This window comes from Aethalodelphis obliquidens, unplaced genomic scaffold, assembly GCF_003676395.1.
Source record: "Aethalodelphis obliquidens isolate GAN/ISIS:26980383/991018 unplaced genomic scaffold, ASM367639v1 scaffold19, whole genome shotgun sequence".
Classification (NCBI taxonomy): domain Eukaryota; kingdom Metazoa; phylum Chordata; class Mammalia; order Artiodactyla; family Delphinidae; genus Aethalodelphis; species Aethalodelphis obliquidens.
The window spans coordinates 28,951,632-28,979,002 of NW_020837963.1; the positions used below are offsets into that span (position 1 = coordinate 28,951,632).

General features: G+C 59.7%; 1 protein-coding gene across 5 annotated transcripts in view; it reads left to right on the plus strand.

Moving 5' to 3' along the window:
* Positions 1-7,349: 7,349 nt before the first annotated feature.
* NFATC1 (nuclear factor of activated T cells 1) overlaps positions 7,350-27,371 on the plus strand; it is a 101,729-nt gene continuing 81,707 nt past the window's right edge. For 4 of the 5 annotated variants that reach the window (XM_027118813.1, XM_027118815.1, XM_027118816.1 and 1 more), the window contains exons 1-2: positions 7,350-7,586; positions 21,133-22,210. In XM_027118813.1, the coding sequence (XP_026974614.1) occupies positions 7,460-7,586; positions 21,133-22,210 (1,205 nt within the window). In that variant the 5' untranslated portion in view covers positions 7,350-7,459. Of the gene's footprint in view, positions 7,587-11,827; positions 12,302-21,132; positions 22,211-27,371 lie in introns of those variants that run through there. The other variant, XM_027118814.1, reaches the window with a different exon arrangement.

Sequence of the window (27,371 nt, forward strand, 5' to 3'; positions counted from 1 at the left end):
GGTGAAAGCGGCGCGCCCTGGGTTGCTGCCTAATTTAGCAAATTTGCCGCCAGAAAACTGTTACTATTATTCCTCTTACTCTTTCACAAAAGGAAAGCATTGTGAGCTCCCAGATGCAGACCCCGACACTCGCCAGAAACAAGAGGTGGAACCTAGTCCCCTCCGGCCAGGTCGGTGGCCAGAGCAGACGCCGCGACGGCTAAACAGGGGAGCTGAGTGCCCTTCTCTTCCGCACGTCCTCCGACTTCTCAGAAATAAAGGACAGGGCTCACCAAGCCCGCAGCTGGCCTGAGGCTGGCAGGGAGGGCGCGAGGCAGCCGCCCGGGGCTCAGGGCAGGGGGAGCTCCGGCAGGTTTCCCAAGAGAGCCGACGTGAAGCTCGAGGACTCTGCTCAGCGGGGCGCTCGCAGCCTCCGCCCTCACCCATCCGTCTGCATCCGCCTCCGAAGCTGCCGGTCCCTCTCGGGCCTTGCAGGGCAGGGGCAGAGCCCGGGTGCCAGCGGCGGCTCCTGTGTGGCCTGGGGTTCTAGCTGAGGCCGAACCCCACAGCAGAATAGACGGAGGCAGCGAGAGAGGGGAGGGGTCTCCTCCCCTCGTGAGGAACCCGGAGTTGGGCTTTCAGGTGCCTCTGGGTCCAGGTGATCAAACCGCCCAGGAATCCGCCTGCGGCCGTGCCTTCCTCGCGGGCCCAGTGGGCACGGCTACCGGGGGGGCCTCAGAGCCGGGGGCCCACCCCCCCACGGCCCCCAGGAGCTGAGTCCCAAGGGGAGCAGGGCAGCCCACGGCCCACACGGAGGGGTCCCCGGGCGAAGTTGCCTGACGGGGGTACCGTGGGGAGAAGAGGGGCCTGGGGTGGCACCACGGCCACCAGCCCGGCAGTGGGTCAGGAGGGCCCCCAGCGGGCCGTCAGCCGGGCTCCCGGAAGGAAACACACACCACCCAGCCTTTGAGTTTGTTCCCTGGAGCCGCCGAGCAAAGTACCACGAACTGGGGCCTCAAGCTGACAGAACAATATTCTCTCACAGCCCCGGAAGTGCAGGGTCAGGGCACCGGCAGGGCCGCGCTCCCTCCTAGGCTCCAGGGCAGGGTCCTCCTGCCTCTCCCAGGGGCCGGTAGTGCTGGCGTCCTCAGGGGCACTCCCGTGTCGCTGCCCCGTCAACCTTCTCTCTCATGAGGATGACGGCCACGTTGGGTCAGGCCACGTAATGACCTCCTCTTCACTGATCCCATCTGCAAGGACCCTGTTTCCACGTTCGGTCCACTCACAGGTACCAGGGGTCAGGGCTCCAGCGCCTCCTTGGAAGATGCAATCCGGCCCAGGACACTCTGGCTCTGAGATGTTCATCACGTTCGTTGAGCGGCTGGGGGCCGGTCACCGAGGAAAGCGGGCAGGGCCTCCTTTAACCCTCACCACAGCCCACGAGCTGAAGGCCTCGATGACGGCTCCCCTGGGTGCCGCGCGGGGCTGCAATGCAGACGCCACGTCAACTTCTGCACTGCAAGCATGAGCTCAGCTGACCTGCTTCATAGTGAAAACGCAGAAAATCATCTAAAAGAAAACAACCATTCAAAGCCTCTGCAAATGCTCCTAAGGACAAAATGGCAAAAGAAACATCTATTCAAGAAAATCTACGGGAACTGCTTTAAAAAGGAGAGTCTTTGGTATTTGAACCGAGACTCCCCCAGCGTCCCAGCTCAGCGAGGAGGGGGCTCCAGTCTAGAGGCTGCAGCCACCAACGCGGGGCTCCCTGATCCCGTGGGCTGAGTCCCCGGGGAGTGCGGCTGGGAAGAGGGACACCTGCTCCCATGCAGCCCCCACTCCTGCAGTGGAACGGAGGCTGTACCTTGAGAACGCCAGGACCCCCAGAGCCCTCGCCCCCACGTGTGAGGGTGGTTCCATGCCAGGAGAGACCTGCATCACAGTGAAGGTGCTGAGAACCACAGCGAGGAGAACATCCTGAGAGCAGCAAGAGGAGAGTGTGGTCCCTTCAAGGGGCCCCCGGTAGGACTGCCTCCAAATGAGACTGGCCTTCCGCAGAGACACCGCAGGCCGGAAGGCAGTGGCTGACACATCCCAAGTGCTCAAAGGAAACAAAGAAACTGTCAACCAAGGATCCCATACTCAGCAAAGCTGTCTTTCAAAAATGAGGGTGAAATGAAGATCTTCCCAGATACACAAAAACTGAGAAGTGGCTGCTGGCAGATCCACCTTTTACGAGAAGTAAAGGACGTTCTTCAGGTTGAAAGCACACGACCCCAGACGGAAACTGAATCCACATGAGGAAAAACAGAGTGCTGTTAAGGTAAGCAGGTCACTGCATAAGGCAGCGCAAATGTATAGTTTCCTCCTGTGTTCTAATAACTGATTTAAAAAGCAATTGTATAAAATTACATAGATATAATGTAATGGCAGGCCTATTACCAGTGGAAATGTAATACATGTGTAATATTTTCATCAATAACAGTACCAAGGAAGTGGCTGGAGCAGAGCTGGGCTGGAGGAATTGACTACAGGTGGTAAAGGAAGCGCGCTTGCAGAGTCCGCTGAGTTTGCAGCATTGCTATTGGTCGTGTAAGTAACATAATGCCATAAACAGGGGAAAAAGGAATAAACCCACATGAGATTAATGTTTATGGATATCACTGGAATTAACCTGATTGTGATGTTAAAATGTAAGTGGTAAACCCTAGAACGACCACTAAGGAAATAACTTTGGAAACGGTAAAAATCATTAAAGAATTCATAATGCTGCATGAGACAACATTCACTTAACATAAAGAAAGCGATAAAGGAGAACGGAGGAACAGAACAGACACGAGAAACATGAGAAACAGGAAAAATGAAATGGCAGACATAAACCCAACGATATCAACGATCACGTTAAGTGTGGATGAATTTAACAAGCTAATAAAAAGGCAGAGATTGTCAAACTGGACGAAAAACAAGGTGATCCAACTTGCAGCTGGCTGTAAGAGGCACACTTTAGATTCAAGGCACGAATGGACTAAAGGGGTGGAAAAGTATACTATGCAGAGAACAAGTGCGGGAGGGCTGGAATGGCTGCACCGATGTCAGACAAGATAGGCTTTAACACAACAAGTGTTATTACAAATAAAGAGGGATGTTTCGTAATGATAACAGAGCCAATCCATCAGGAAGACATAACAGTTAGAAACATGTGCATCTAACAGCCGAGCTCCAAAATATATGAAGCAAATCTGATGGAAGGAAGGGAGAAATAGATGGTCCTACAGCGACAGGTGGAGGCGTCAATACCCCACTGTCGATAACGGACGTAACGGCCAGACGGAAGCCAACCAGGAAGCAGAAGGCTTGAGCCACAGCGTGAAGCAACGAGGCCTGCAGACGTGCTTCGGACGTGCCACCCCGCCACAGCGGGACACACATTCCTCTCGAGGTCACGTGGAACGTTCTCCAGGGAGGATGTTTTAGGCTATAGAGCAGACTCGGCTGTCCAAGGCCACCACACTGGACGGCAGTGCGAGGGGCTACGGAGGTGGGCAAAGATGTTTCAGACGGTGATAAGGACCCGGGGAGGGGGGGCAGGTGGACTGGAGGAGGGCTCTGGGCGTTGGTGGGGGTGAGGCTGAGACTCAGGGTGGGTGGCAGGGAGGGGGGGGAGGGGGAGGGACAGCAGGAGCCACGCTGAGAGCTGTGCTCAGGGGAGGTGACTGACTGATGACTGAGGCTTTAGACCTGGTGGTGGTGCTTGGAGTGCGTGCTCGGGAGACGAAGGAGGCCCCTGCACCGTTCCAGGGAAGAGGGGTGGATTAAAGAGCGATTTCACAAGTAAACGCACAGTGTAAACTTCCAAGCCCTAAATCCATGGACCTCTAAGGACACGTCAGACCGAAGCGGGACGTCCGGAGGGGCTGACACAGGTGTGCAGCCCCGTCTTTCTCAACTTCAGCCACGACCTGGAGGTGCACTGCCGCTGGCTTTTTGAAAACCACCTCAGCTAAGTTTACTTAGAAGTAAATACCCTCTTCACAATTCTGATTTTTAACGTCATGCCAGTCTCCACCCTCTGGCTAGTTGCCGCTGTCCCCAAGCGCACCTGCCAGCGCCTCTGTTCAGTCCGTGTGCTTCTCGCTGCCTGCAGGAAGAACGCACACCTGCCCCTTATAGAGGATTCAGGTGCCCAAGGTGTTTCCAAATGGGAGAACGTCAAGCTGGCCACTGCCGGGCTCACCGCGTGGACCTGGCGAGCACAAAGCATTCACGTGCAACCCGCAGACGTTTGAGGTGATTTTCACCAGGAAGAAGTGGCGCCTGGGTGTGCGACTGAGGAACAGGAAGAAAGGGTGGGCCGTGGCCTGAGGAACAGGAAGAAAGGGTGGGCCGTGGCCCAGCACCTGCCCAGGAGCCCCTGCCAGTGCAGTGTGTGCACGGAAGCTGCCTCCCTGGAGGCTGGAAAGCCCCAGGCCAGGTGGGCCAGACGGTCCCCAGCGGGGCTCCCAGGGCGGGGGACAGAGCATCCCCTTCAGGGCAGCTCCAGCCAGGCCAGGGCTTCCCAGGTCCTCCTGACCAGGTCCCGGACCGCCCACGTCACTGAGGGTGGCGTCTCCATAGCAGTTGTGCTTAAACACAAAAGCCCAAGCAACTGCAGAGTCTATAGGAAATATTAGGCAGGGGGGATGGATTACCCAAGTGAGCGCCAAGAGAGAGGATTTGGCATCCGAAGCGACTTTGAAAATGGTAAGCTTCTTTGGGTGTATTTGCCCCAATAATCCACAGAAACAACAGTAATCTAAAAATAGTCTTGTTTTCTGTCCTAAGCTCCTTTTAACTTCGTTAGTCATCACCCATCCTTAAAATAAAACCCGTGTAACGTCTCTCCTAGTAGCAGCTATAAACACACTTCGAGAGGAGGCCCGAGGAGCCGGAGAGGCGGAAGGGGAGCGCGGGGGGCCGCGGCCGCGGGGACGGAGGCCCGTGGTCCCGCAGTGGCCGCAGGACCGGCCCGAGGCGGACACGGGGGCGCGCTGGCCGCCGAGCTGCGCCGCCGCCCCCGGAACTCCCTGCGCCCTGGCGCGCGGCCACCGTGGTCCCGGCAACGGAATTAAACAGAGGGAAACAGACGGGGATTCCGTCACCCGGGCGGGGGAATAAGGGGCGCGTTGAGAGCAGACAGGAAAAGAGCTTTTCTGGATGGAGTGAAAATTATTTATTGGAGGAAGAGGAGGAGGGGCAGTGGCGGCCAACAGCCCCCAGCTCGGCCCCTCTGCAACCCAGGGGCGCCCCCGGCCCCAGGGGGTCCCGCGGGCTCCAGGACCGGGAGACGGTCCCGCGCGCGTGTGAAAGCGCGAGAGGGGCGGAGGGGAGGGGGTGAGAGTCAGTCTTTATTTTCATACAACTTTCCACACCCCCCTTCGCCCCCGGCAAGGACTCGGCCCCCTCCTCCTGGCCCGTCCCGGTAGTGGGGCGGGACCTCTCCACGCACACTCTCCTGGCAGAACCCTGGCACCCAGGTCTGGGGACACCAGAACGTACAGCGGTCAGATCATTTTAAAGGGAGGGGCGAGGGAGGGGCGTGGGCGGCCCGACCCTAGCGCCCCCTGGCGGCTTCCGGCTCTGTTGCACGCCCCGGCCCCCCCCGCCCCGCCTCCGCCCCCGCCCCGCATCCAGCATCCTTGAGGGGTCCCCCCAGCCTCGTCGTCCTCGCGGGGTCCCTCCAGCCTCGGTGTCCTGGCGACTCCCCCGAGCCTCAGCATCCTCGCGAGGTCCCACTTTTAGGCCTCCAGCCTCCTCGTGGGGTCCCCCCACCCCCAGCCCCGGTGTCCACGCGGGGTTCCCCCCCTTTGCCTGGGGCACAAGGCGCGTGCCAGGCCCGGCTCTCGCGGTGGGAGCAGACCCACAGGTAGTGGCACCCGAAAAGTGTCCTGACACCCACCAGACACCCGAGGGGAGACCTGAGCCGGAAGAAGGGATTTCAGCCCTGTCGGGTCGACGCCGCTGCGATGAACCGATAACCGGCAGCGGTGACGCGGGTATCGCCCCCGCCGGGCACCTTCTTACTGTTTAATATCGCGCCCAAGGGGCAGCGAAACACACAGATGGGGGTCAAATGTCGCACCCCACTTTCCCCAGGTCCCGGGCGTGAAGTCGTTGAGGGTGCCCACCCGCGCGACCTGCAGGCCTCCCGGTCCCCGCGGCAGACAAGTTTTTTGCTTTGGGTTTATTTTAAACCACATAGGGTGTCGTGCAATAGATTTATTATTTTTATACACCAGACATTTTAACCGCCCGAACAAACACTCCAGTCCCTTCCCTCCAAGGCCAACACGAAACTACGGTCCCGTTTTGGCCGCTGAGCCGCGCCGAGGAGAAGCAGCAGGGTCTGAAAGAGGAAAGTGTAAAGTGAAACGGGCCGGTTGGAGAGGTTTCCCCGAGCGCCGGCTCTCGGTTCTCAGACCAGCCCCCGTCGGTTAGAAATCCCGAAGTCGCGCCCGTAAACCGCCCCTGGCCCTCTGGGGCGGGCCGGGTGCCGGCGGCTGGGAGCCCGGAGAGGGGCTCGCGGTTCTCCAAGACACCCCCTCCCCCCAGCCCGCCATGCAACAGGCAATCTGGGTCGCTCAGATATTTACAGAAGAAAAATGACAATAACTCCACGTCCCGGGACTGCCGTGCAATCTGTTAGTAATTTAGCGGGATGGGAATTTCCTTTCTCGGGCCTGCCAGTGGAAGCGCTTTTCCAAATTTCCACAGCAGGGAAAGCCTGCGATTTTACATAATGACTTCAGCATGCAGGGCCCTCTCGGCACCCCCCTCGTCTCCGGCCCCCCTCCCCGCCCCCTCATTAAAGCAGAGTGTGGCTCTCTTAGGACACCCGCGTGGACCCAGGCGTCCGGGCCGGGCCGTGCGCCGGGTGCGCCCCCGCCCGCCCCCCGTTGCGCCCCGCGGGCCGGTCGAGCGGCTGCCCGGCGCGGGGAGGGGCGGGCGCTCGGCCGCTGGTCCCCCGGGCCCAGCGCTGGCTCGGGCGGGCTGGGGCGTGATGTCACGGCAGGGAGGGGGCGCGGGAGCGGCCGGGCCGGCGGGGAGGCGGGGGAGGTGTTTTCCAGCTTTAAAAAGGCAGCAGGCAGAGCGCGGCCCTGCGTCAGAGCGAGACTCAGAGGCTCCGAACTCGCCGGCACAGTCAGTCACCGCGCCGGGGAGGGCGGCCGGGCGCGGGGACCGGGGCGCGGGCGCACACCTCCGAGCCCCCGCCGCCCGTCAGCCTGCCGGGCTCCCGGGGCCGCCGCAGCCCGGACCCGCCACGCGCGCACACGCCCCTCACAACGCTTCTCTGGGGCGCGCGGCGCTGAGCCCGGGCCGGCGCGCGTCCGCCGGGGGAGAGGCGTCCTTCCTCGGGAGACCCGGCCCCGCGCGGCGGCGCAAGACGCCCGCTCCTCCTCCCGCTCCTCCCGCCGCCGCCGCCGCCGCCGCCGCCGCCGCGTGGATGCCAAGTACCAGTTTTCCAGTCCCTTCCAAGTTTCCACTCGGCCCTCCGGCTGCAGTCTGCGGGAGCGGAGAAACTTTGGGGCCCTCTGCGCCCGCCGGCGGCACCATGAAGTCGGCAGAGGAAGGTAAGCCGGAGCGGCCGCAGACCCCCGCCGCGCCCCCCGGGGGCCCCCGGCCCCGCGCCCTGAGCCCGGCGCCCGTGCGGCCCGCGCCCGTCCGACCCACGCCCGGCGGGGTCCCGGCCCGCGGAGGGGCGAGCAGGCCGGTCCAGGGTCCGCGCGCAGGGAGGGGCGCGGGCGGCCGGGCGCGCGGCGGGCGCGCTGCACAGATTGGGAAGCGGTGTCCCCCTGGTGTTTCCCCAGAGCAGCCCTGATTTCGTGCGCGCCTTCTTGCCAATAGGTGTCTCCTCTTCTCTAGCGCTGAGTGCGCGCACTTGGCCTTCGCTGGTGCAGCCTCGCGGCTGCTCCGGCTATACAAACTCAGTTCAAATGCAGGCGGCTGGGGGACGGGGCGAGGTTAGGGCCGTCAGAACCACGAAGGAAGGACACTTTGGAAAGCAGCGAGGTTTCTCTGGGAAAGAGGGATGGCCGGTGTCTTCCCCCCGTGGGGCAAGGCCCCAGGAAGACCAGCCGTACGGTGAGGTTGCGGCGGGGGGGCGGTGTTCTGCGCCCCTCCACGAGCTCAGTCGGTAGCAGATTCCTTCCAGGCGCTGGGCCCCGCGAACCGCTCCGTGTGGCGCTGCCCCGCCGGTGGCTCGACCCGCAGGACTAAAAGCCATCAGAGGAGCGGTCGGGCACAGCCCCTGATTCAAGACAGTTTGCAGCCTTAGAGACTTGAGAGTTCCAAACGTAGATGTTCCAGGACAGTTGGAAAAGAGACCTCCGAGTTTCAAGCTACTTGTTCATAGTCACGAAGATGGCATAAGTGTCTGCCCTGCCCTGAAGGCTGGTGATGGCGAGGCCGCCGCTACTGACGGTGCGCTTGCGACCCTCCCGCGTGCGGTCTTAGGTCCACAGTCCCCTCACCCGCACCCTCTCAGCACCCCTCCCACCCCTGACCAAAGCAGCCCAGAGTTCCTACGGCGTTCCTGAAGGTGTCTGAAGATAGCCTCCGAAAGGGGTGACGAGCATCCTCGTCAGGGAGCACGATGGAAGCTGGGAGACACTTTTCCAAATGCCGTAGCAACCCTGAAGTACTTTGTCTAAACTATTTTAAGAAAACCGCCTCGCCTGCCAGTGCATGATGAGTGCTCGTACTTCGCAGGGCAGACACCCCTGTGGGGAGAGCTAGGAAGTAACTGCTGCCGTCTCCTGCACGATCTAATAAACGTGACGGCCCCTCCTGCATTACAACTGCGCTTTTCAAAGACTGCCGGCTCGGGAGAACTTCCTTCTCTTTAGCAAACGTGAGCTCAAGACCGTACATTCAATATAAGAACAGCGGTATGGGGTCAGTGTCTTGATGTCTTGTTATTTCTACGTATTTTCATCAAAGGAGGAAGATGTATCTCATGTTTCTCACCATTTCAGTCCAATTTAGAAGATGCTGAAATGTAAACAGCAGGTGGCGTTTACAGGACAAGCTCTTACTGTTAAAAAAGTTTTAAAAGTTGTCAAGATTTTGATTTTACATCCTTGACACTTATTTCAAAGTTTCTTATCACTGCTTTTTATAAATGTGGGTCTTTCAAAGTTTAGGTTTCTTTACCTCTACAGTCGGTGGTCTGTCTGCGATAGAGAATCTTTTTTCTCGTACAAGAGGAAAAGGCGTCTATGGGGGTGGTGGTTATCTTTCAGGTTTCCAGCTTAAGAAAATACATTTGAAGGTGTCCCTGCTAAGAGGCAGCACGCCAGGCGTGATGATGCCCTTTGACTAAACAAATATTGGTGTATTTATAAGGACCACAGAATTAGGCTAAACAGAAAGTATGATCTAATCCTTCATAGAGCCAGGCACAGGGTATGAGAGGCAGGGCCTGCAGGTCCACGCCTGCCGTGCTGAGGCCTTCCCCCGCAGGCCCGGCTGGGCTTTAGTTGCCCATGTGAGAATCTCAGGGATTCCCCAGCGCTTCCCTCCAGTTTAGTGAGCATGTGGTCAAAGCTCACTGGGCACTGCTGTTGGAGAAGGCCCTGTGCTCGTTCTTGTGCGTGGGGAATGCAGAGAGATGCAGGCCTCGTAGGTACACCCACCCACCCATCCAGAGGTGGTTCCACACTGAGTGCCCGGGGCTCTCCAGAACGGAACAATGCCCGCGCTGTTCTCCTGCCACTTAACTTCGCGGCGTTGTTCCCTAATCCAGATTAGAAAAGGCCCTGCTGCTCTGTCACACCCAGGGCTGGAGCTCTGGGCCCGGTGCACACCGGCAGCCTCTGACAGGAAGAGCCAGCTAAACGTTTCCATCAAGACGGGAGTGTCTGCTGAATTAGCAAATAGCTCCAAACCATTTACAAGACGAGAGGCACGGGGGTGCTGGGAAGAGGAGCAGTTAAAACACGGCCACCCTATCCGGTTACCTCGGTGGGGGATCCGCACGTAGGTGGGGATCAGCTCGGCCTTAGGATAAAGCAGACCCCAGTCCTGACCCCGAGGGCTCGGGTGCACCCAGAAGGGTAAACCCACTTTCTCCTGGACAGAACAGTTGAGCGAGAAGTTTTAGTCTAAACAGATGGTAGAGGCTGTTGTTTGTGTGTAAATTTTTGGTGGGGGTGAGAAGGTGGCTGAACTTTAAAAAAAAAAAAACCCGAAAAGAGAGAAAATGAAATATTGTGGCTTCTGAACGGAAAACAGAACTTCCATTTGCCTGAAGGTCAGCAAAAAAAGCAAACTAAAACAAAACAGCCCTCCAACATACATCTCAAAGATAGAACTATTATTAGAAACTAAATCAGGCCAAAGTGAACTATAGTTTATCACTGGAGAAAACCAGCGATTTGGAAAGGGTCATGAGAGGGAAAGGGTTTGGGGGAGGGGTCACGTGATTCCCAGGTTATCTGCTTCCGAAAAAAGCAATCCCCACGGGGCCAGAGGGCCTGCGGGGCAGAGAGCAGGACTCGTTTGATTAGCAGCGGAGTTGCAGAAACGGACACTTGTGCACTCTCCTCCTTTCCCACTCGACTCCCCCTGCGCGGGTCGTCCTCAGCCTCTCACACCGCCGTCTTGGCCACCATCCCGTTGCTCTTCCAGATGCTGGTGTCACGGGGTGCCAAGATTCTCGGGCAGTTAGAACAAACACCTGGGAGAAAGTCCTGGGGAGAGTTGGTGCTCAGGCGGGCCTAGCCTTTTATACTGCTGTTGTGCGGACGGGCTGCTCTGTGTCCGGGCCTTGGGTTTCACCCCCCCGCGAGCTCTCCCTCAACCTGGGAAAGCTTTGGAGTCACTCACGGGTGGCTGGCAGGCTACTTGTGCGCGCACAGGCGTGTGCACGCGTGTTTCAGGAATCTGAGGGACTAAGGTGAACGGGGTCCCAAAAAGGAAGGGGTGCCAGTTGGGCATCAGCCTGCGAGTGGAAGGCCGCGTAAAGCAGCCCGGCCTCAAGGTGCGAAGGAGAGCCCCGACCAGCCTCCCACCTTCCTCTTTCGGGCTCTGGGGGCTGGAAAACGGTGTTCCCTGTGTTCGTTGCTCTTCCGCAGCGGGTTGGGGAAGAAGCCGCTGCTTTGAAAGCGAGCCCTGCGGTCCAGGGAATTCTACTCCGGGCCCTGGCTGAGGGGCTTCGGCTGGACGTGCGCGTTTCAGACTCGGCAACAACCGAGACGGGCTGATCCTCGTCCTACGAGGGGCCAGGCAGCGGGGAGGCCCCTCTAGGCACGTTCAGTAGGTTGGTGCGGCGTCAGCAGCAACTCGGGACGCAGCTATTGATCTTCGCGACCCGCTGCCTCCGGGTGCAGCCAGCCGGCACCGCTAGCGGTGCCCGCCTCCCCGGAGTGAGGCTGCAGGCGGGCGGGGGTCCACCGCCGGCTCCCGTCCTCGCCCGCCCCCAGCCTCTGCCCACCCGGCTCCGGCCGCAGGGGCGCTCGGGCGGCGGGGCGGACGGAGGTGGCTGGACCCCGTGTCCCCTCCCCCCAGTCCCCGGCGCACGCGTATGCCCCCGAGTGCGGACCCGGGGGGCACTCGGGGGTCTCGCTCGCGCGGAGGGGCGGACCCGAGAGCCTCCTGGGGGCCCCGGGCGCGGGTGTGGGCGCCGGGAGCCGGGACACCAGTGAAAGGCGTGCGCTCCAGCTCGCGGGGAGAGTTTATTTAAAACTCGGAAGCCGGCGGCCGGCAAGCTGCTTGTTTATGTAAACCCGGAAACAGCGGGGGGAGGGGCGCGGCGGGGGAGGGCCGGGGGGAGGGGCGCGAGCGGGAGTCACGTTACCCGAGGACGCGCGGCCGAGCGCAGGGCGCAGCCGAGCCCCGGGCGCCTCGACCACAGGTGCCCGCGGCCGGGGCCCCGACCCTGGACCCCGACCGGACCCCCTCCAGGCCCCTAACCCCGACCCCGACCCCAACCTGGCATCCCGACCCCGACCCCGGACCCCAGCCTGACTCCAGTCCAGGACCCCGACCCAGGCCTTGACTCCTGACACCGGACCCCGCCCGACTCCAGCCTAGATCCCGACCCCGGACCCCGACCCGGGACCCCAACCAGGTCCCCGACCCCCGACCAGACCCGAACCCCGGATCCGATCCCACCCCTGACCTCCGACCCCGACCCCGGACCCCAGACCCCTGACCTCGGACCCCGACCCTCTGATCTCTGACCCCCGACCCAACATGACGGGGCTGGAGGAGGACCAGGAGTTCGACTTTGATTTCCTCTTCGAGTTTAACCAGAGCGACGAGGGCGCCGCCGCGGCCACCGCAGGTGGGTCCGCGCGGGGCCGGGGCGCAGGGAGGGGGCGCGGGGCCGGGCAGGCCGGATCCGCGGCGGGAGGGGCGGGCCCGGAGACGCGCCACGGCTCCCGCCCCTCTGCCCCGGGGCGCCCCCCAGTCTCCCGTCCCCGACCCCCCGAGGCGCCAGGGGCGGGGGCAGCGCCCATAGCCTCCCCAGCGGGTCCAGCTGAGGGGCGAGCGGGGTAGCGAGAGAGGCCCCTTTGGAGTAGGCAGATCCCCCGGCCAAGTGTGCTAGGCTCGGGGCCGCAGTCCAGCTGAGCCCTGAGCGCATTCCCGCTGGAGGGGCCTCCTCTTTAGGGCGGGGCGCCGCTCCCGCCAGGGGACAGTGTGCCAGGCCCTGGACTTGGACGTCCCGCCGGGGCGGGGGCCACGAGCTCCCCGAGTCTGCCCGCCCGCTCCCTGTGCCCTCAGCGCTGAAGCCTCCCTTCCCCCCCCCCACCAGGAAAAGTTCCAATGGAACTAGCCTCCGGTACCTCGGACCACCAAGTCCCCCGGCCTTGCCTTTCTTTCGTTTTCTCTTCTCGGTCAAAAATAAAGGTTCTACTTAAACAGAAGATAAGGGAACCCTCCAGCCCCCTAGGGTGTGTGCTCTTGGGTAAGAGTAAGCCCTTGCACGATCACGCCCCCTTTTACTGGAAGACCCAGGCTGTGCCTAGGGTCGCCCTGCGTGGAGGGAACCGAGAGCCCCCTCCTTGCAGCCTGGCTCTCCCCGACCTGTCTTTCTGCCCCCAGTCGGCCCTCTTTCTGTGTCTGTCTTCAAGATGTTCTCTCTGTCCCTGCCCACGTGGCGGTGAAGTGAAGCTGAGCCCAGCACACTTGGCACTGGCGGGCGCCCGTCTCTGCAATGACTGTATAATATTTTCCGTATCATTCACTGCCCCTCTTTTAAAAGTGCAACGTCCTAAAAAAAAAAAAAAAAAAAAGGCAACGCCCCTGCTCTTTTTTGTTTTTTTTTTTTTTTTTTTTTTCCGGTACGTAGGCCTCTCACTGTTGTGGAGCGCAGGCTCCTGACGCGCAGGCTCAGCGGCCATGGCTCACGGGCCCAGCTGCTCCGCGGCATGTGGGATCCTCCCGGACCGGGGCACGAACCCGTGTCCCCTGCATCGACAGGCGGACTCTCGACCACTGCGCCACCAGGGAAGACCCCTGCTCGTTTTTTTAAAAAATAAATGTTCCAAGCAGGCCAAGGCTGCTTGGATCTGTCCTCCCTAAACGTCTTCTCTTTTCCACTTCCTCGGCTGTACCATTTCCAGGCCTTTGGGTCAGGTGCTGACAAGGCAGGCGCGGGTGGGAGACCGAGGCAATTGTCTGAACAGATCTGGGGCGGAAGTGGAGAAACAGGCCCTGAAGGCCTTCTGCACTTGCTGGGCTTCGGCTGTCTGTGCGCAGGTCCTGGCTGGGCTTCCTGGGTTGTTTCCACCAGAAGACTTTCTCCCTTGGTATCCAACCCCCTTTTCAGTCTGTTTAGCAGATATCTTTGATGAGAGGCTTGGTGACCTCTTCAGGGTGTGAAAGCCAGTCCAGGACAGGGACTGCCGTGCTCGTCCTGTGTCCTCAGGGGCTCTGCTGCCCGCTTAGTGCTTGGAAAGCTCCCAGAGTTGGGGAAGCCCTCACGGCCTCCCCCTGTCTCTTTGCACGTCTGCTCCCCCCGACAGCGAGCTGAGTAACACTCTCAAGGGGCCTTTTCAGCCTCACTGCCAAGCATACAGCCCCCACCCCAACCTCCAGGGACCGCAGTCCCATTAAAGCCTCCTGCAGGAAGGCCTCTGGGGTGCTGGCAGCTGGGGCCCAGCGTTCACCAGGCTTTGGGGGAAGGGCAGCTGGAGGGAGCTCTGGGCAGAGATGGAAAGGGCTCCTTCCCTTTGTCATGGTGTTAGGAAGAAGTTGATAGAAAACATTCCTTCTTATCTATTTATGTGAGAAACACTCACACTTTTTTCTTTTTTATTAAGACTTTTTGAGAACAGTGTTAGCTTCACGGCAGAACTGGGTGGAAGGTATAGAGATTTCCCCCTCCTCCCGCAGGGACGGTCTCCCCCACTATCAACATCCCTACCAGATGGTACCTTTGTTACAGTCGATGAACCTACACTGACACATCATCACCTGAAGTCTGTAGTTTACATAGGGTTCACTCTGGGTGTTGTACATTCTGTGGGTTTGGACAGGTGTGCAATGACACGTATCCACCATCATGGGGTCATACGGAGTGTTTTCACTGCCGTAAACATCCTCTGTGCCCCCCCGTATCTCCCTCCCTCCCCCAGCCCCCGGCACCACTGATCTGCTCACCGGGTCCACAGTTTTGTCTTTTCCAGAACGTCCCGTAGTTGGACACACAGTGCTCAGCTGTTTCAGATGGGCTTTTTTCACTTAGCAACATGCGTTTCCGTCTCCTGCACGCCTCTTCGTGACTTGCTGGCTCTGGTGCTGAATAACATTCCCTTGTCTGGGTGGACCCCGGTTTGTCTATCCATTCAACTCACCAAAGGACATCTTGGTTGCTTCTAAGTTTTGGCATTTATGAATAAAGTACTTTCTTCTTGTTCTTATTAGTTACTAACATTATATTGTAACTATTAAGTTCATGGTTACATTGTTACATTAAATTCTTCAGCTCTTAATGGGTGACGGGAGTGTCTTCACATTATTTCCGGAATGAACCTGGATAGAAATAAATGAATGAATGACTAATTCTGAGATCGAGTGTGAAGCGCGCTGGCGCAGAGCCTTAGAGATGATACTGAACCAAAAGTGGGCACCTTCTCAAAAGGACACGGCCAGCCCTGACCTTGGGGTCCCTTGTCCCTGTCACGATTTTCTCTGAGTTGAGAGCGGCATCCTCTCACCTGTCACCCTGTCACTCCCGCCACCTCTTGCGCTGGGAAGCGTGGCCCCCGGGTGTTCGAGGGGCCGTGGGTCCTGGGGTTCTTTACTTCCAGAGCGCTCGGCGGTGCGGATAGACAGTCAGCCACCATTTGTTGGGAGAAAGAAAAGAGAATTTTAAAAATAATCTGCCCTGGGCTGGGCTGGGCAGGGTGTTGTTTGCCCTCCCGGGGCACTCCCGGCCCCTCTAGGGAGGAGGCTGGGCGGTGGGCTTCCGTCTCTGGGGAGCAGGCAGAGGGCCTCCTGCTTCTCTCTGGGTCTCAGGAAATAGCTGCTCTGCTGTCAGCCGGGCGGCGGGCGTGGCCCTGCTTCCCGCCCGCCTGGGGCTCCTGTTTTCTAAGTTATTTTGGCCGCCGGGCTGGGGACTGTAGCCCTGGCAACTCAGGAGGAAATGGGCCTGGCCTCGGCCTCCTGGCCTCGAGGGCAGGTCCCTCGCCGCCACCTTGACTGTGCAGGATGGCGTTTCATGGCTCACGTGTGAAAGGGGGCATCTTCTGATGACGTGAAGACTTGGGGGCGTTTTTATTCTCAGTTCCCTCCTCAGCGGTGGTGATGGTGATGGCGAGGACGCCCCAGAGGCCCGCGTGTCTGCGCAGGAGGGCGCGGGGCCCAGCGCCCAGAGCGCAGGCGGCCCCTTGGCCTCTTAGCACAGGTGACTGCCCTTGCACCTTCAGCAGCCCCAAAGTTCCAGAGATGTTTCCACCAGCGGGCTGCTTTGTCCCAGAGGACATTTTAATTCTCTGTGATGTTTGTCAGAGGAAGGCCACAGCGACTCATGGCCACAGGCTGTTTTTAATTCCTTAAACGCGGGGCCTGGGAAGGTGAAGACCTAAGGCAGTGAGGCTGGGGCGTTGGAGCCCGTCCCCGTCGCGACGCAGGGGACCCCTGTGAGGACGGCTGCTTGTTGCCTCTGGAAGTCATCTCCCTGGCAGGCAGTGGGGTGACCGGTGCCCTCAGAGCTGTGTCTGTCTGTCACCCACGGGCCTGGCTCCTGCCCTGCCCAGTAAACAGCTCCCGACAGAAAGGTCCTGGCGTGGAGCGTCTTTTTTGTTTTGTGTTTTGTTTTGTTTCCACTACCTGCGAAGTATAATCTGGCCGCGAGGGCAGTGCCCACGGCTGGGGAGAGGAGGCCTGGCTGCCAGGCTGCTTCCAGTTCTATTTCTAGCTTCGTGTCCTACGGCTCAACCCCAGCAAATGCTGAAGGGGGTGTTCCGTACAATGAAAAACAAAAGTCGCCATGACGGGCTTCCTCTCAGGGTCTGTGACGGACGGGGGATGCGGGCAGGGGCAAGGTGGTTCCCCCGTCTCTGGTGAGACGGCCGCCGTGTGCGGGGCGAGGGCGCAGCCAGCAGTGCGCCCTGCGTCCCCCTCGAGGCCCTGGATGGTGCTGGGCAGGGGTCTGAGCACTCGGGAACCTTTTGAGATGCAGTCGGCCATGGTGGAAGGACACGGATCGACTTTTTTGGTGGTTGTGCAGAGATGATGCGTTTGTGTGGTTCTGAAATACACGAGCTTTCAGAATGAGAGGAAATACTTCCGCCAGCTCTGGCCTGTTGAACGAGCTGAGGATGGAGCTCGCAGTGGGCGCTGGACCCACTGGGAGCTGATGCGCGGTCCGCAGGCTCCAGGCACCCCTACTCCCCACGCTGGCGTCCATCTCTGCGCCTGCCCCCGCCGGGGACCTGGAGGCGGCATGGCTTCAGAGATGAGCCACGCTTTCATGAATGTCCACTATATTAAGCCGTTTTGAATAAGCTCTCCCCAATATTTGCTTAGACTCCTGCGCTGTAAGTTGATGAATCTCCTGGGCAGGCAGCCAGGCTCTGGAGGCAGCAGCAGAAACTGGGAGTAATGGGTGCGGAGCTCCCCAGTGGCCGCCGATGTGGCAGGCGTCAGCCTGAGCATCTCAGGGCTGTCAGGAAAGTCACTGGAAATGTTTTCATTCCAGGTAAATGTAATCCCTTTGAATAGTTAAAGAATTCAGATTTGAATTACGGTTTAGGTAGGAGATTGAGTGGAAGCTGGGAGGGATGAGGGGAGGGGAGAGATGCCCCCCACCCCAGCCCCGGCAGGAAGGCAGGCCCCGGGCAGGCCGGGACCTACCTGGACACGTTTTGTCCGCAAAGGGAGAACTTCCATCAGCAGACGGTGGCTGAGCTCAGAATCAGGTTGAGGCGCTTAAGGCTTTTGCTGTGCAATTCAGTTAATTAAGGCGAACGCACGCTGAGGTGGTCTTTTCTGTGTTTAATAAAGGCTCATAAAGGCTCGTGTTCTTCTCTCCCTCGTTGCGTCGCGCTTATTGACAGACTCTGGTTAAATAAAGGCCCCCCCTTCGGAATGCCCTGGGAGTCAGCGGACCCCCTGTTCCCATCTCCCTCTGGGGGCCGGGGGCAGGGGCGGGCACGCTCTCAGATCCCCGCCACGACTCGGGCTCGGGACCGCGAATGTGGCTGCGTCCCGTGGGCAGGTGGTGGGGAGGCCCCAAGCTGATTGCTAGGATTTTTTTGAATTCTTGGAATTACCTTCCTGCCAGCAAATGGTAGTTCAGTGGTGGGATCAGCTGTATCTTTTAAAATAAATGACAGATTTGCATAATATTCTTAGCTGGGCGGGAAGTGTGGGCTCTGTCCACTAAACCCCTGCAAGGCCCCCCAAGGCCTCCGGGTGCTGGGGAAGGGGCCCGGCAGGCCCGTTGAGGGTGTGTGCGGACCCGGGCCTGGGCTCTGTGCACAGTTTGTATGTTTGCCGTCGTGTCCTGCCTGGGCTTCCCTCCTGGAGTCGTGACTCGTCTTTACAATGAAGTCCGTTCTTCGTCGAAGGCCGGATGGCCTGTGCTCTTCACGTGGAGGAAAGGGCTCAAAGCACACGGTGACCACAGAAGTGAGGGTGCAGGCCTGGGGCACCTTCACTGCTCCCAGGAGCGGCCGGGTCTGGGGCCCTCTTTCAGCTGGGGGGGGGGGCTGGCGTGTTGTCCCCTTGCGGACAGAACGTCAGGGAGGCATGGGGCTCGTGCCGCATCATAGCTGCTGCCCGGGGCTCTTTGTCCGCAGGAGCTGGGATGGGCCTCCTCTGTGGGCCAGGGAAGGCGCGCGTCCAGGCTGGTTCAGGCCGGCGAGTACCCTCTGGTGTCAGGGTGCAGACAGAGGCGGGGCCCATGTGTTGGGCTGCGGGCCTGCGGGGGAGCCAGGGCGGGCGGGGTGAAGACCCCACTCGCTGAGGTGGAGCTGGAGAGCCGGTTATGAGAAGCCGCCTGAGAAATGCCAGAAATGCTGGTTCCGATGCTTTAGCCCACATGGTGCCTGGATGGTGGGGGGGGGGGGGGGGGGCAGGGAGCCAGGGTCTGTGTAACTCACACTTGACCTTGGAACGCGTCAAACGTAATACAGCCACTTGCTGAAGTGTCGCTACTGAAATTCCTGCCCTGGACGTATGGAATACGATTTGTTAATGTTCTGCTTACTGGCCACGCAGCCCTCATCACAACCACACAACAACAGGTGGTGCTGGACGCTCCAGCCCGTCCAGCCTGCTTTTGGTCGACATCTGACTTACCTGAAGCCACGCAGCTACTGGGAACGATTTTTTGTTTCTCAAACTGGCAGTTCTGGTTAGAATGGTTTGGACAGTGTTGGGCCAGCGGTGAAGGGAGACCCTCTTAGTGGGAGGTCTGTGGATGTGGCTGTAATGTCCGTGTAAGGTACCACCACGCTGTGGCCTGAAGGGGACCTTGGTTCTGCCCGGCGCATCAGCCAGGTGCCTCTGGGAAGAAACACACAGCAGCATTTAGGCTCCCATGGTAACTGAGAGAAGACTGATTCCGTGTTGACACCACTGCCGCCCCTGATAGGTCCTGCCCTCGCAGAGACCCCGGGGCCTCCTGTGGGATCCGCACCCGCCCGCTGCCGGGGTCCCTCTGGACAGCACTGGCCCGGCCTCCTCTGCGTCCAGGGCCTCCGCTCACCCAGGCACAGGGTGGGGCTGAGGCAGGGGTGTCCGCACCTGTCCCGAGGGGTCACCGCGTGGCGGGCGGGGCCTCAGCGGCCTGGCCTGCAGCCCCCGGCCCCCTCCTTCTGAGCAGTCTTGACTGTCTCCTCTGGACATGCCTTTCCAGGCTTATTAACCTCCTGTGTGGTTTTTGCAAAGACTGTCCTCCGATTTTTAACATTCTAGTACGGTTTTTGTGTTAAATGTGTCCGTGGGCCTGCGAGGGTGTTGGTGTGAGCGGGGGACCCGGCAGTTGAGGGGAGCTTCACCCAGCAGCCCCAGGCGGGCCGGGCTCTGGCGTCGGGGTCCGGCCCCTGGTCGCGCCGCCCGTCCTTCCCTCTCGGGACGAGGGGGTGGCGAGGCTTGCGGGGGGCATATCCGCGGACCCGCCTAGCCCCCCTACGCCCAGGCGCCACCTCCCACTCAGAGCTTCTGGTTCCCTCCGCTGCAGTTTCGCTTCTCTCCTCCTCACGGCTCAGTCTCTCCCTGGGGCCGTTTACAATCCGGCCCGAATCTGAGCGTCTGGACAACACTGACGCTTTCTCCCCAGAAGACAGCCTGGCCTTGACCCCCGGGGCGGGGGGCGGGGAGGGCAAGGCCTGTGTGTTCCCTCTGGGCCGCTCTTTTGGGGAGCAGCAGAGAACAGTTTTATGGGGCAGGGGATTCAGAGTGTAAAAGCCAGAGTTTCTTGATAGCAAAGATGTAAGGGTCTGGGTTGCCAGAGGGAGGTTGTATGCTCCTTCTGAAATAAGCCATAATGGAAATAGATATCCCCCTACTGGGGGAGCTGGACCCACTTCCGTTAATAAATCGGATGGGATGTGAGCCTGTACTTTGAGGCCCTTGATTCTCTGGGGTCCGCCCGGGTGGGTTTCTGCAGCCCAGCGGAAGGGCGGCACTGTCATTGGACGAAGCGTCTCCGGGCTGGTGCGCTTGGCCCGGGAGGTGGTGTCGGGTTTCCACGAGCAGCTCCATTATTCAGAGACCTTGGGAGCCTCAGCTCTAGGCACACGATAATGAGGTACCCACGTGTTACAAAGGGTCTGTTCAAACTGGAAGTCCAGACGTGTGGCTTTGCTGCTAAAAATGACTAATTACACTAGTGTGACTTTTTTAGAACATTTTACTGAGGCTGTAATCAGTATGTGATGATTTAACATACGGCCGTACCTCAATGTCGTCTGCTTCGTGTTTCCTGTAAAAGAAGGATTCCTAGGCCATGAGCCACCATCAGAAGGTACACGAGCGATCCCGGAGCCAATGTGTGCGTCCAGAACCCTTGGGGTGTTCTCTCTGTCGCTGGCGATGCGTCTCTCACGGCGTCTTCGAGCGTCCAGGCCCCCGTGTCGAAAACCCGCCCACCCGTCTCTTGGTTGGACAGATGGCGCACGTCGTGGACCAGGCACAGGCCTGGGCCCTGGAGGCAGGGGTGGACCAGGGTAGACCTGGGCGGGCCCGACGCGGCCCTCAGAGGCATGGGTTCTGCTGGTGCAGGACGTGATGGGGGAGATGGTGAACGTGAGGAGAAGAAAGAAAGTGGGGGAGGGTGACACGCCTGTTGGGCTGGGGGCTGCGACTGGGGTAGGGCAGGTGGGGGATGTGATTTTTGAGAAAAAGCAGAAAAAAGTAAGGGGACCGGCGCTGCGGCTCTGCGGGAAGGATGTTTGTGCAGAGGGAAGCCCCGGTGGGCGCGTGTCCAAGTGAGAGGGCGGTGGCTGGAGTGGAGAGAGGAGGGGCCCGGGCGGGGCGCAGGGACCCTGCTGGCCAGGCCGGGGCTCGGGCTGCTTCTCCGCTGGAGCAGCAGTAGCGAGCCCATCTCGGAGGCCAGGCCTGCGGGGTGAGGGGTGAGGCCGGTCCCGGATCGCGGGGTCCCTGAGCACGTGGGTGGCGGTTCCATGGCCAGCGCCTCACCCGTCTCCCCCTCCCTTCCAGAGCACTACAGTTACGTCACCTCCGGCATCGGCTCTGGCCTGCCCCTCTCCTCCGCCCACCCCTCGCTGCCGGCCCCGTGCCACGGCCTGCAGACCTCGGCCCCGGGCGTCTCCACCGCAGGCTACGGGGCCGCCCTGGACGGCGGGCCCTCGAGCTACTTCCTCTCCTCCGGCGGAGTCAGGCCGAACGGGGCCCCGGCCCTGGAGAGCCCTCGCATCGAGATCACCTCCTACCTGGGGCTGCACCACGGCAACGGCCAGTTCTTCCATGACGCGGACGCGGAAGACGTCCTTCCCAGCTCCAAGCGGTCCCCGACCACGGCCACCCTGAACCTGCCCAGCCTGGAGGCCTACCGCGACCCCTCGTGCCTGAGCCCGGCCAGCAGCCTGTCGTCCCGCAGCTGCAACTCCGAGGCCTCGTCCTACGAGTCCAGCTTCTCGTACCCGTATGCGTCCCCGCAGACGTCCCCGTGGCAGTCCCCCTGCGTGTCCCCCAAGACCACAGACCCCGAGGAGGGCTTCCCCCGTGGCCTGGGGGCCTGCGGCCTGCTCGGGTCCCCGAGGCACTCGCCCTCCACGTCGCCGCGCACCAGCGTCACTGAGGAGAGCTGGCTGGGGGCCCGCACGTCCAGGCCCTCGTCCCCCTGCAACAAGCGGAAGTACGGCCTCAACGGCCGGCAGCTGTCCTGCTCCCCCCACCCGTCGCCCACGCCGTCCCCGCAAGGATCGCCACGGGTCAGCGTCACCGACGACACCTGGCTGGGCAACACCACGCAGTACACCAGCTCGGCCATCGTGGCCGCCATCAACGCCCTGAGCACCGACGGCAGCCTGGACCTGGGCGACGGCGTCCCCGTCAAGGCCCGCAAGACCGCCCTGGACCACTCGCCGTCAGTGGCGCTCAAGGTGGAGCCAGCCGGGGAGGACCTGGGGGCCACGCCGCCCACGTCTGATTTCCCACCCGAGGAGTTCCCATCCTTCCAGCACATCCGCAAGGGCGCCTTCTGCGACCAGTACCTGTCGGTGCCGCAGCACCTGTACCCGTGGGCCCGGCCGAGGTCCCCAACGTCCTACACCAGGTAAGCGGGGCCAGGCGGGCGTGGGCCGCGGCAGCGGGTTCCCGAGGCCCAGTGCCGGCAGGGCTGCTTCCTTCCAAGGCTCAGGGAGGATCTCCCGCTCTCCAGCGCCGGGTCTGCTGCCGTCCTGGCGTCCCTCTGCCTTCACACCCCTCGGCCTTCTCCCGGCCTGTGTCTGTGTCTAAATCTCCCTCTGTCGGAACCCAGTCGTGTTGGTCGAGGGACCACCCCCAAGACCTCACCTTCACGAATTCTCTCCTTTTTAAAGGCCTGTCTCCAGGTGAGGTCATATCCGAGGTGCTGGAGGGGGGAGCGGGGTCAGACCTTTGGGGATAGGAGTCAGCCCGTCACAAGGGTTTACCGACACGTGGGCTCAGTTTTTGTTTGTTTCCTATAAAGCCAGGTGACGCTCGTGTCTGTGTTTTGGCTTCCCTGCTCGCACTTAATTGCCGTCACTGCACTGTCGGTGCAGATGGGGCCTCGGCTCCGCGATTCCCCAGAGTAGCGCGCCCGCACCAGCCCCACCCGCCGGCGTTTGGAAACAGCGCAGCCTTCTCCTCCCAGGAGGCGGGCTGCCTGGCAGGAGCCTCCGCTCCTCCGAGCGTTGGGGCTGCCGGTGCTCTGTTGGGTCCACTTACTCAGCCCGGGGTTTTTATTTTTAACTAAACAGCTTTCCCAACAGGTGGGCCGCTAATGACCCCTGGCAGAGTGCTTTCTGCTCCAGGATTTTGTCAGGCGTAGACTGTGCACACGGGCCTTCCCAGGAGGTGCACGGCCTTTGCCGTGGGGGCTGCGGGGGCCTCTCCAGGAAGAGGCGTGTGTGACAGGCATGCAGGCGTCTGCCTGTAGATTCAGGTATTCGAGGCTCAGGGTTTTCTTGTCCCTGCTCCCTTTTTTGTTCTGGTGGCAAGACGGCATGGTGGGGCCCAGTGCCTTCCAGCCGTCGTGCCCGTTAGATGAGGAGAGCAAATCGGTAGGGTTTCATTTGTTCCAGAATTTTCTCTGTTGTGCTCAGACCCTCTTTTTCTCCACAACTAAAGCACACATGAGTGAGTTAGAGCTGCCAGTGGATAATGTAGCTCCAGGCGCCGAATGAACACAGCTAAACCTTTTTGGAAGTTTGTGGCAAAGAAACAGTGTGAGAGATGAAAGTTTCTAAAGCATCGGACAGTGAATACTTCCTTTCTGGTGGCACATTTAGGAGTCGAGAGGTAGAGAAGCAAGGGTTACCGTGGACTGGGAATCAGGACCTGGATTTAATTCATAAATGTGGGAATTTTAAAAACCCATTTGGAGGCATTTTAAAATATAAAAACTGTTTATGCAAGCTGTCCTTTCTTTATAATTATTACCTAAGAAGAAGAAGGTTTTGAAGCTAACCTGCTCAAGCACACAGGCCCACACACAGTTTAGGACCTTCTCATTTTCATGGACCGTGACGGGGCGTCAGTGAACCCGCATCATCACTGCAGGTGCAAAGGTAGCTACCGTGTCTCCAGGAGCTGCTGTGACCAAACCCCACAGACGGGGCGGCTTAAACAGCAGGCGTTTATCCCTCAGGGTTCTGGGGCCTGGAGTCTGCGATCCAGGCACCGGCGTTGAAGTCCTTGGACCAGGACCACCCAGGGGCCTTGCCCTACCTTGACGGCCCCTGTAAAGACCCCACATCCAAGCGCGGTGGCCTTCTGAGGTCCTGGGGTTAGGACTCCAACCTGGGACTTTTGGAGGGACCAGCTCAGCCTGTGACCCCCGGTGGCAGATGGGGTGGCTTCCTCAGGACCTCAGCAACGGGGAGCCTGCGGGAACGCGGGTGTTTCTGGGGGGTCGTCCTGCGTCAGGACGCAGAGCTGCTGCCTGCTGTCTGCTCTGGGGTCTCGGTGATGATTCCCTGGTTGAGTGCCCTGCTCCATTTATCTCTTGGTCCCAGAGCTCCAGGCGAGGTGTGACGCTCCCGGCGTTCCTGTGAGTTCACGCCAACGAACGCTGTGAAGGCCCCACACTTCCCCCCGAGGGTTTGAAGTCCACTTTTCCCTCTGTTTTGGTTCCACATCAAAATGTGTTTCCTGGTCCCTGGCGATGTGTTTCTGTGTGATCCCGTCAGCAGGTGCAGGGGGTGGGGGTGGGGTGGGCGGCTGGAGGCCACGGGAGAAGAGAGAGGTCGAGGCACTCACCTGCCGGGAAGGTGGCCAGACTTCCTGCCCACGGGGTCTCGGGCTGCCCAGCCGGGGTGCCCAGTGCTGCCAGGCTGCGACGTGTGGGGTGGACGGCTTATCGGGACAGATCCACCTCCCAGCCTGTGGTGCGGCGCCTCTGGGCACTTCTGCTTCCGTCTTGCCGGCGAAAGGAACTTTTTAATGAGAAGTGTGCAGCGTTACTCTCTACCCAAGGAATTTGGGGGCCGTGGGCTCACTGCCCCTTTGGGGTCTTTCTGTCTGTACAGCGTGCGTGGCTCGCCCGTGTGCAGAGCCTTCTGATGGGCCCGCGGGGTCACGGAATGCTGCTGAATTCTTCCCACAGGAGGTCTGTGAAGCCAGCAGCAGTGTTGGATGGAAGTTCATGGCTTTCAACTAAGACTTTAGACTTATTTTAGCGCCTCAGAGAATGACGCTTCTGCGCTTAAAGCTTTGGGGAAACGCAGGCGGCTTGTTTTAAGTGCCCCCCGCGCTCACGTCCGACAGGCCGCGAGCCTCTTCAGAAGGGGGCGGTCTTCCCACCTCGCTTCCTTCTGTGGACGAGAAAGCGATTCCGCCAAGGATGGTGCCACGCGGCTCCCACGATCGGCTGCGGCCGTGAGGGTGGAGGCGACCGGCCGATTCCCACTCCCGGTGGATTGTTTCTCCTTGGTGGCTTTCAGAGGACGTTGTATTGTCCCAAAGGAACTAAAGTTTAAATGTCCGTTGGTTCAAGCGAACGTACTTGAGCGTCTGCCCTGGGCGAGGGTCCGTACCCAGGGTCCTCGCTGTGTGTGTCCAGTGAACTTGTGTTTCCTTTAGGATAGGCTCGGGGAAAGCCCCAACTTCTGAGGTCTTAATGTCTCTGTCTGTGCCCGGCATAACCTCTGGATTTGCCTTTAAAGGGGCAAAGTTACACGAGGAATGTGTAATACCTAAAAGGAAACTAGTTTTGGGAATGCGGAGCATTTTAAGGTGAGCCTTTTGTGACATCAACAGCACACGTGTTGAATTAAATTCCTGCAGACAGACTTTGCTGTTGTGATTTGAGTACTTAAAGAGTGGACTTTCTTCAGGGGCGAGGGCCCGCGATGAACAGGGTTACTTGGGGCTACTGGGTTCAGTGACCCGAGGGGCTGCGTGTCCAAATCAGTATTTCAGACACGGTTTCTTTTAGGTTGTTGGGTCCGATCGATGATTTTAATAACATCCATAACCTTTATGCTGTGTCTAACTGTTAGTTTCCAAAAGTCCGATGAAACTACTGCTGACTCTGACTGCATTTTGTAAGTTGTTTGAATATTTCGGAGTGTGTCCTAATTTGGAATAAGATTAAATGAAGCCGGAGGTGGTAACAAATCCAACTGCACGTCGTTCCGCTGGGGCACCCCCGGCCCCGCCCGTCTGCACTCGGTGGTCTCCATAGGGCCAGCCCACGCGGGCTTCTGGACCAGTCAGTCACTTCTGGGTTATTGTCTCTCTTCTGACCTGGCAAAGGACCCTCAGCCACATCATCTGAAGATCACAAAAGGAAGCTCGCTGGGGACTCCCCTGGTGGTCCAGCGGTTAAGACTCTGCGCCTCCACTGCGGGGGGCTCAGGTTCAATTCCTGGTTGGGGAGTTAAGATCCCATATGCGGCACGGCCGGAAAGTTAAAAAAATTTTTTAAAAGATTACCAAAAAAAAAAAGGAAGCTCACTGATAGCGAGCTTTAAAAAGAAGACAGTTTGTGGGGAGGTCTCTGCACGGTCCCCCTGAGCACTTGCTTACAAGACCCAGCGCCAGGGTCACGTGTTCAGGCCCCACTAGTAAGAGGTAGAGCTGGACTCACGCCGTGATTAGCTCACCCCAGAGGCGCCCCTGGCTGGGCCCCTGCTCCCCGTAGCCCTGACGAGTTTTCCCTCTAATCGGGGGGCGTCGGGGAGCCTGGGACCTTTCTCTGACGTCCGCGTCCTGCTCCCAGGATGCTGGTGGCGCTCGGGGAGGGTGGGAGCCCCGCAGACAGAGGTCCTCACGAGGCCAGAGGCTGACCTTGGCCACAGGCCTGCAGAGGCTCCTGCAGGTGAATTCGGAGTCTGAGTGCAAGACCCGGGCTGTGCGTTTCTGCAGTTGTGCTTCCTTGCTGCAGGACTGTGTGGTCTCAGAGGCCCAAACCCTCATCCCCGCGGGGCAGGCTCTTTCTGGTTTCCCAGAGTTCACAGCTGACGCCAGAAAAGGTGCTCTGTGTACTGACTTCCAACTGGAAAAGTTAGCCTTGCAGATTCAGCTGTGATCTGTGGGTTTGTGGCAGAGGGAGAGGCTTCTGCTCCACCTTTAGGACCCTTCCCCCAAGGTGTACGTGGAGGACGTAGGCCCTGATTTCTCTTTTTTTTTTTTTTGCGGTACGCGGGCCTCTCACTCTTGTGGCCTCTCCCGCTGTGGAGCACAGGTTCTGGACGCACAGGCTCAGCGGCCATGGCTCACGGGCCCAGCCGCTCCGCGGCATGTGGGATCCTCCCGGACCGGGGCATGAACCCGTGTCCCCTGCATCGGCAGGCACACTCTCGACCACTGCGCCACCAGGGACGCCCTGATTTCTCTTTTTGATGTTGTTCTGTGAATGTCTATTTTTAGCCACGAAAAGGAGAAAGAGGATCTCAGGTACTTTTGCGTTCCTGGAGAGGATAAAATAATTTGAATCTTTGTGGCTTTACACACAGATGTTTAAGTCTAGCCCTTGAGCTCTGCCATGTTGGCTGATCTTGTAGATAATCGAACGCCCGCAGAGTCTCGGCTATAGAACCGTCAGCTCCTGGCCTGGTCCTGCTCCCGCCGGGCCGTCCACCCATTGCGTGTGAAGGCGGGGCTGCTGTGCTCGGGGGTCTCCTATCCGGGGCCCCTTCCCGGGTCTCCAATCTTGAGATTTTCCAAACCGTGAGGAGACTCGACCAGGAGCAAGTGTCCAGTGACGACACGCACGAGTGACCACAGACACAACAGAATTGCTTTCTGCT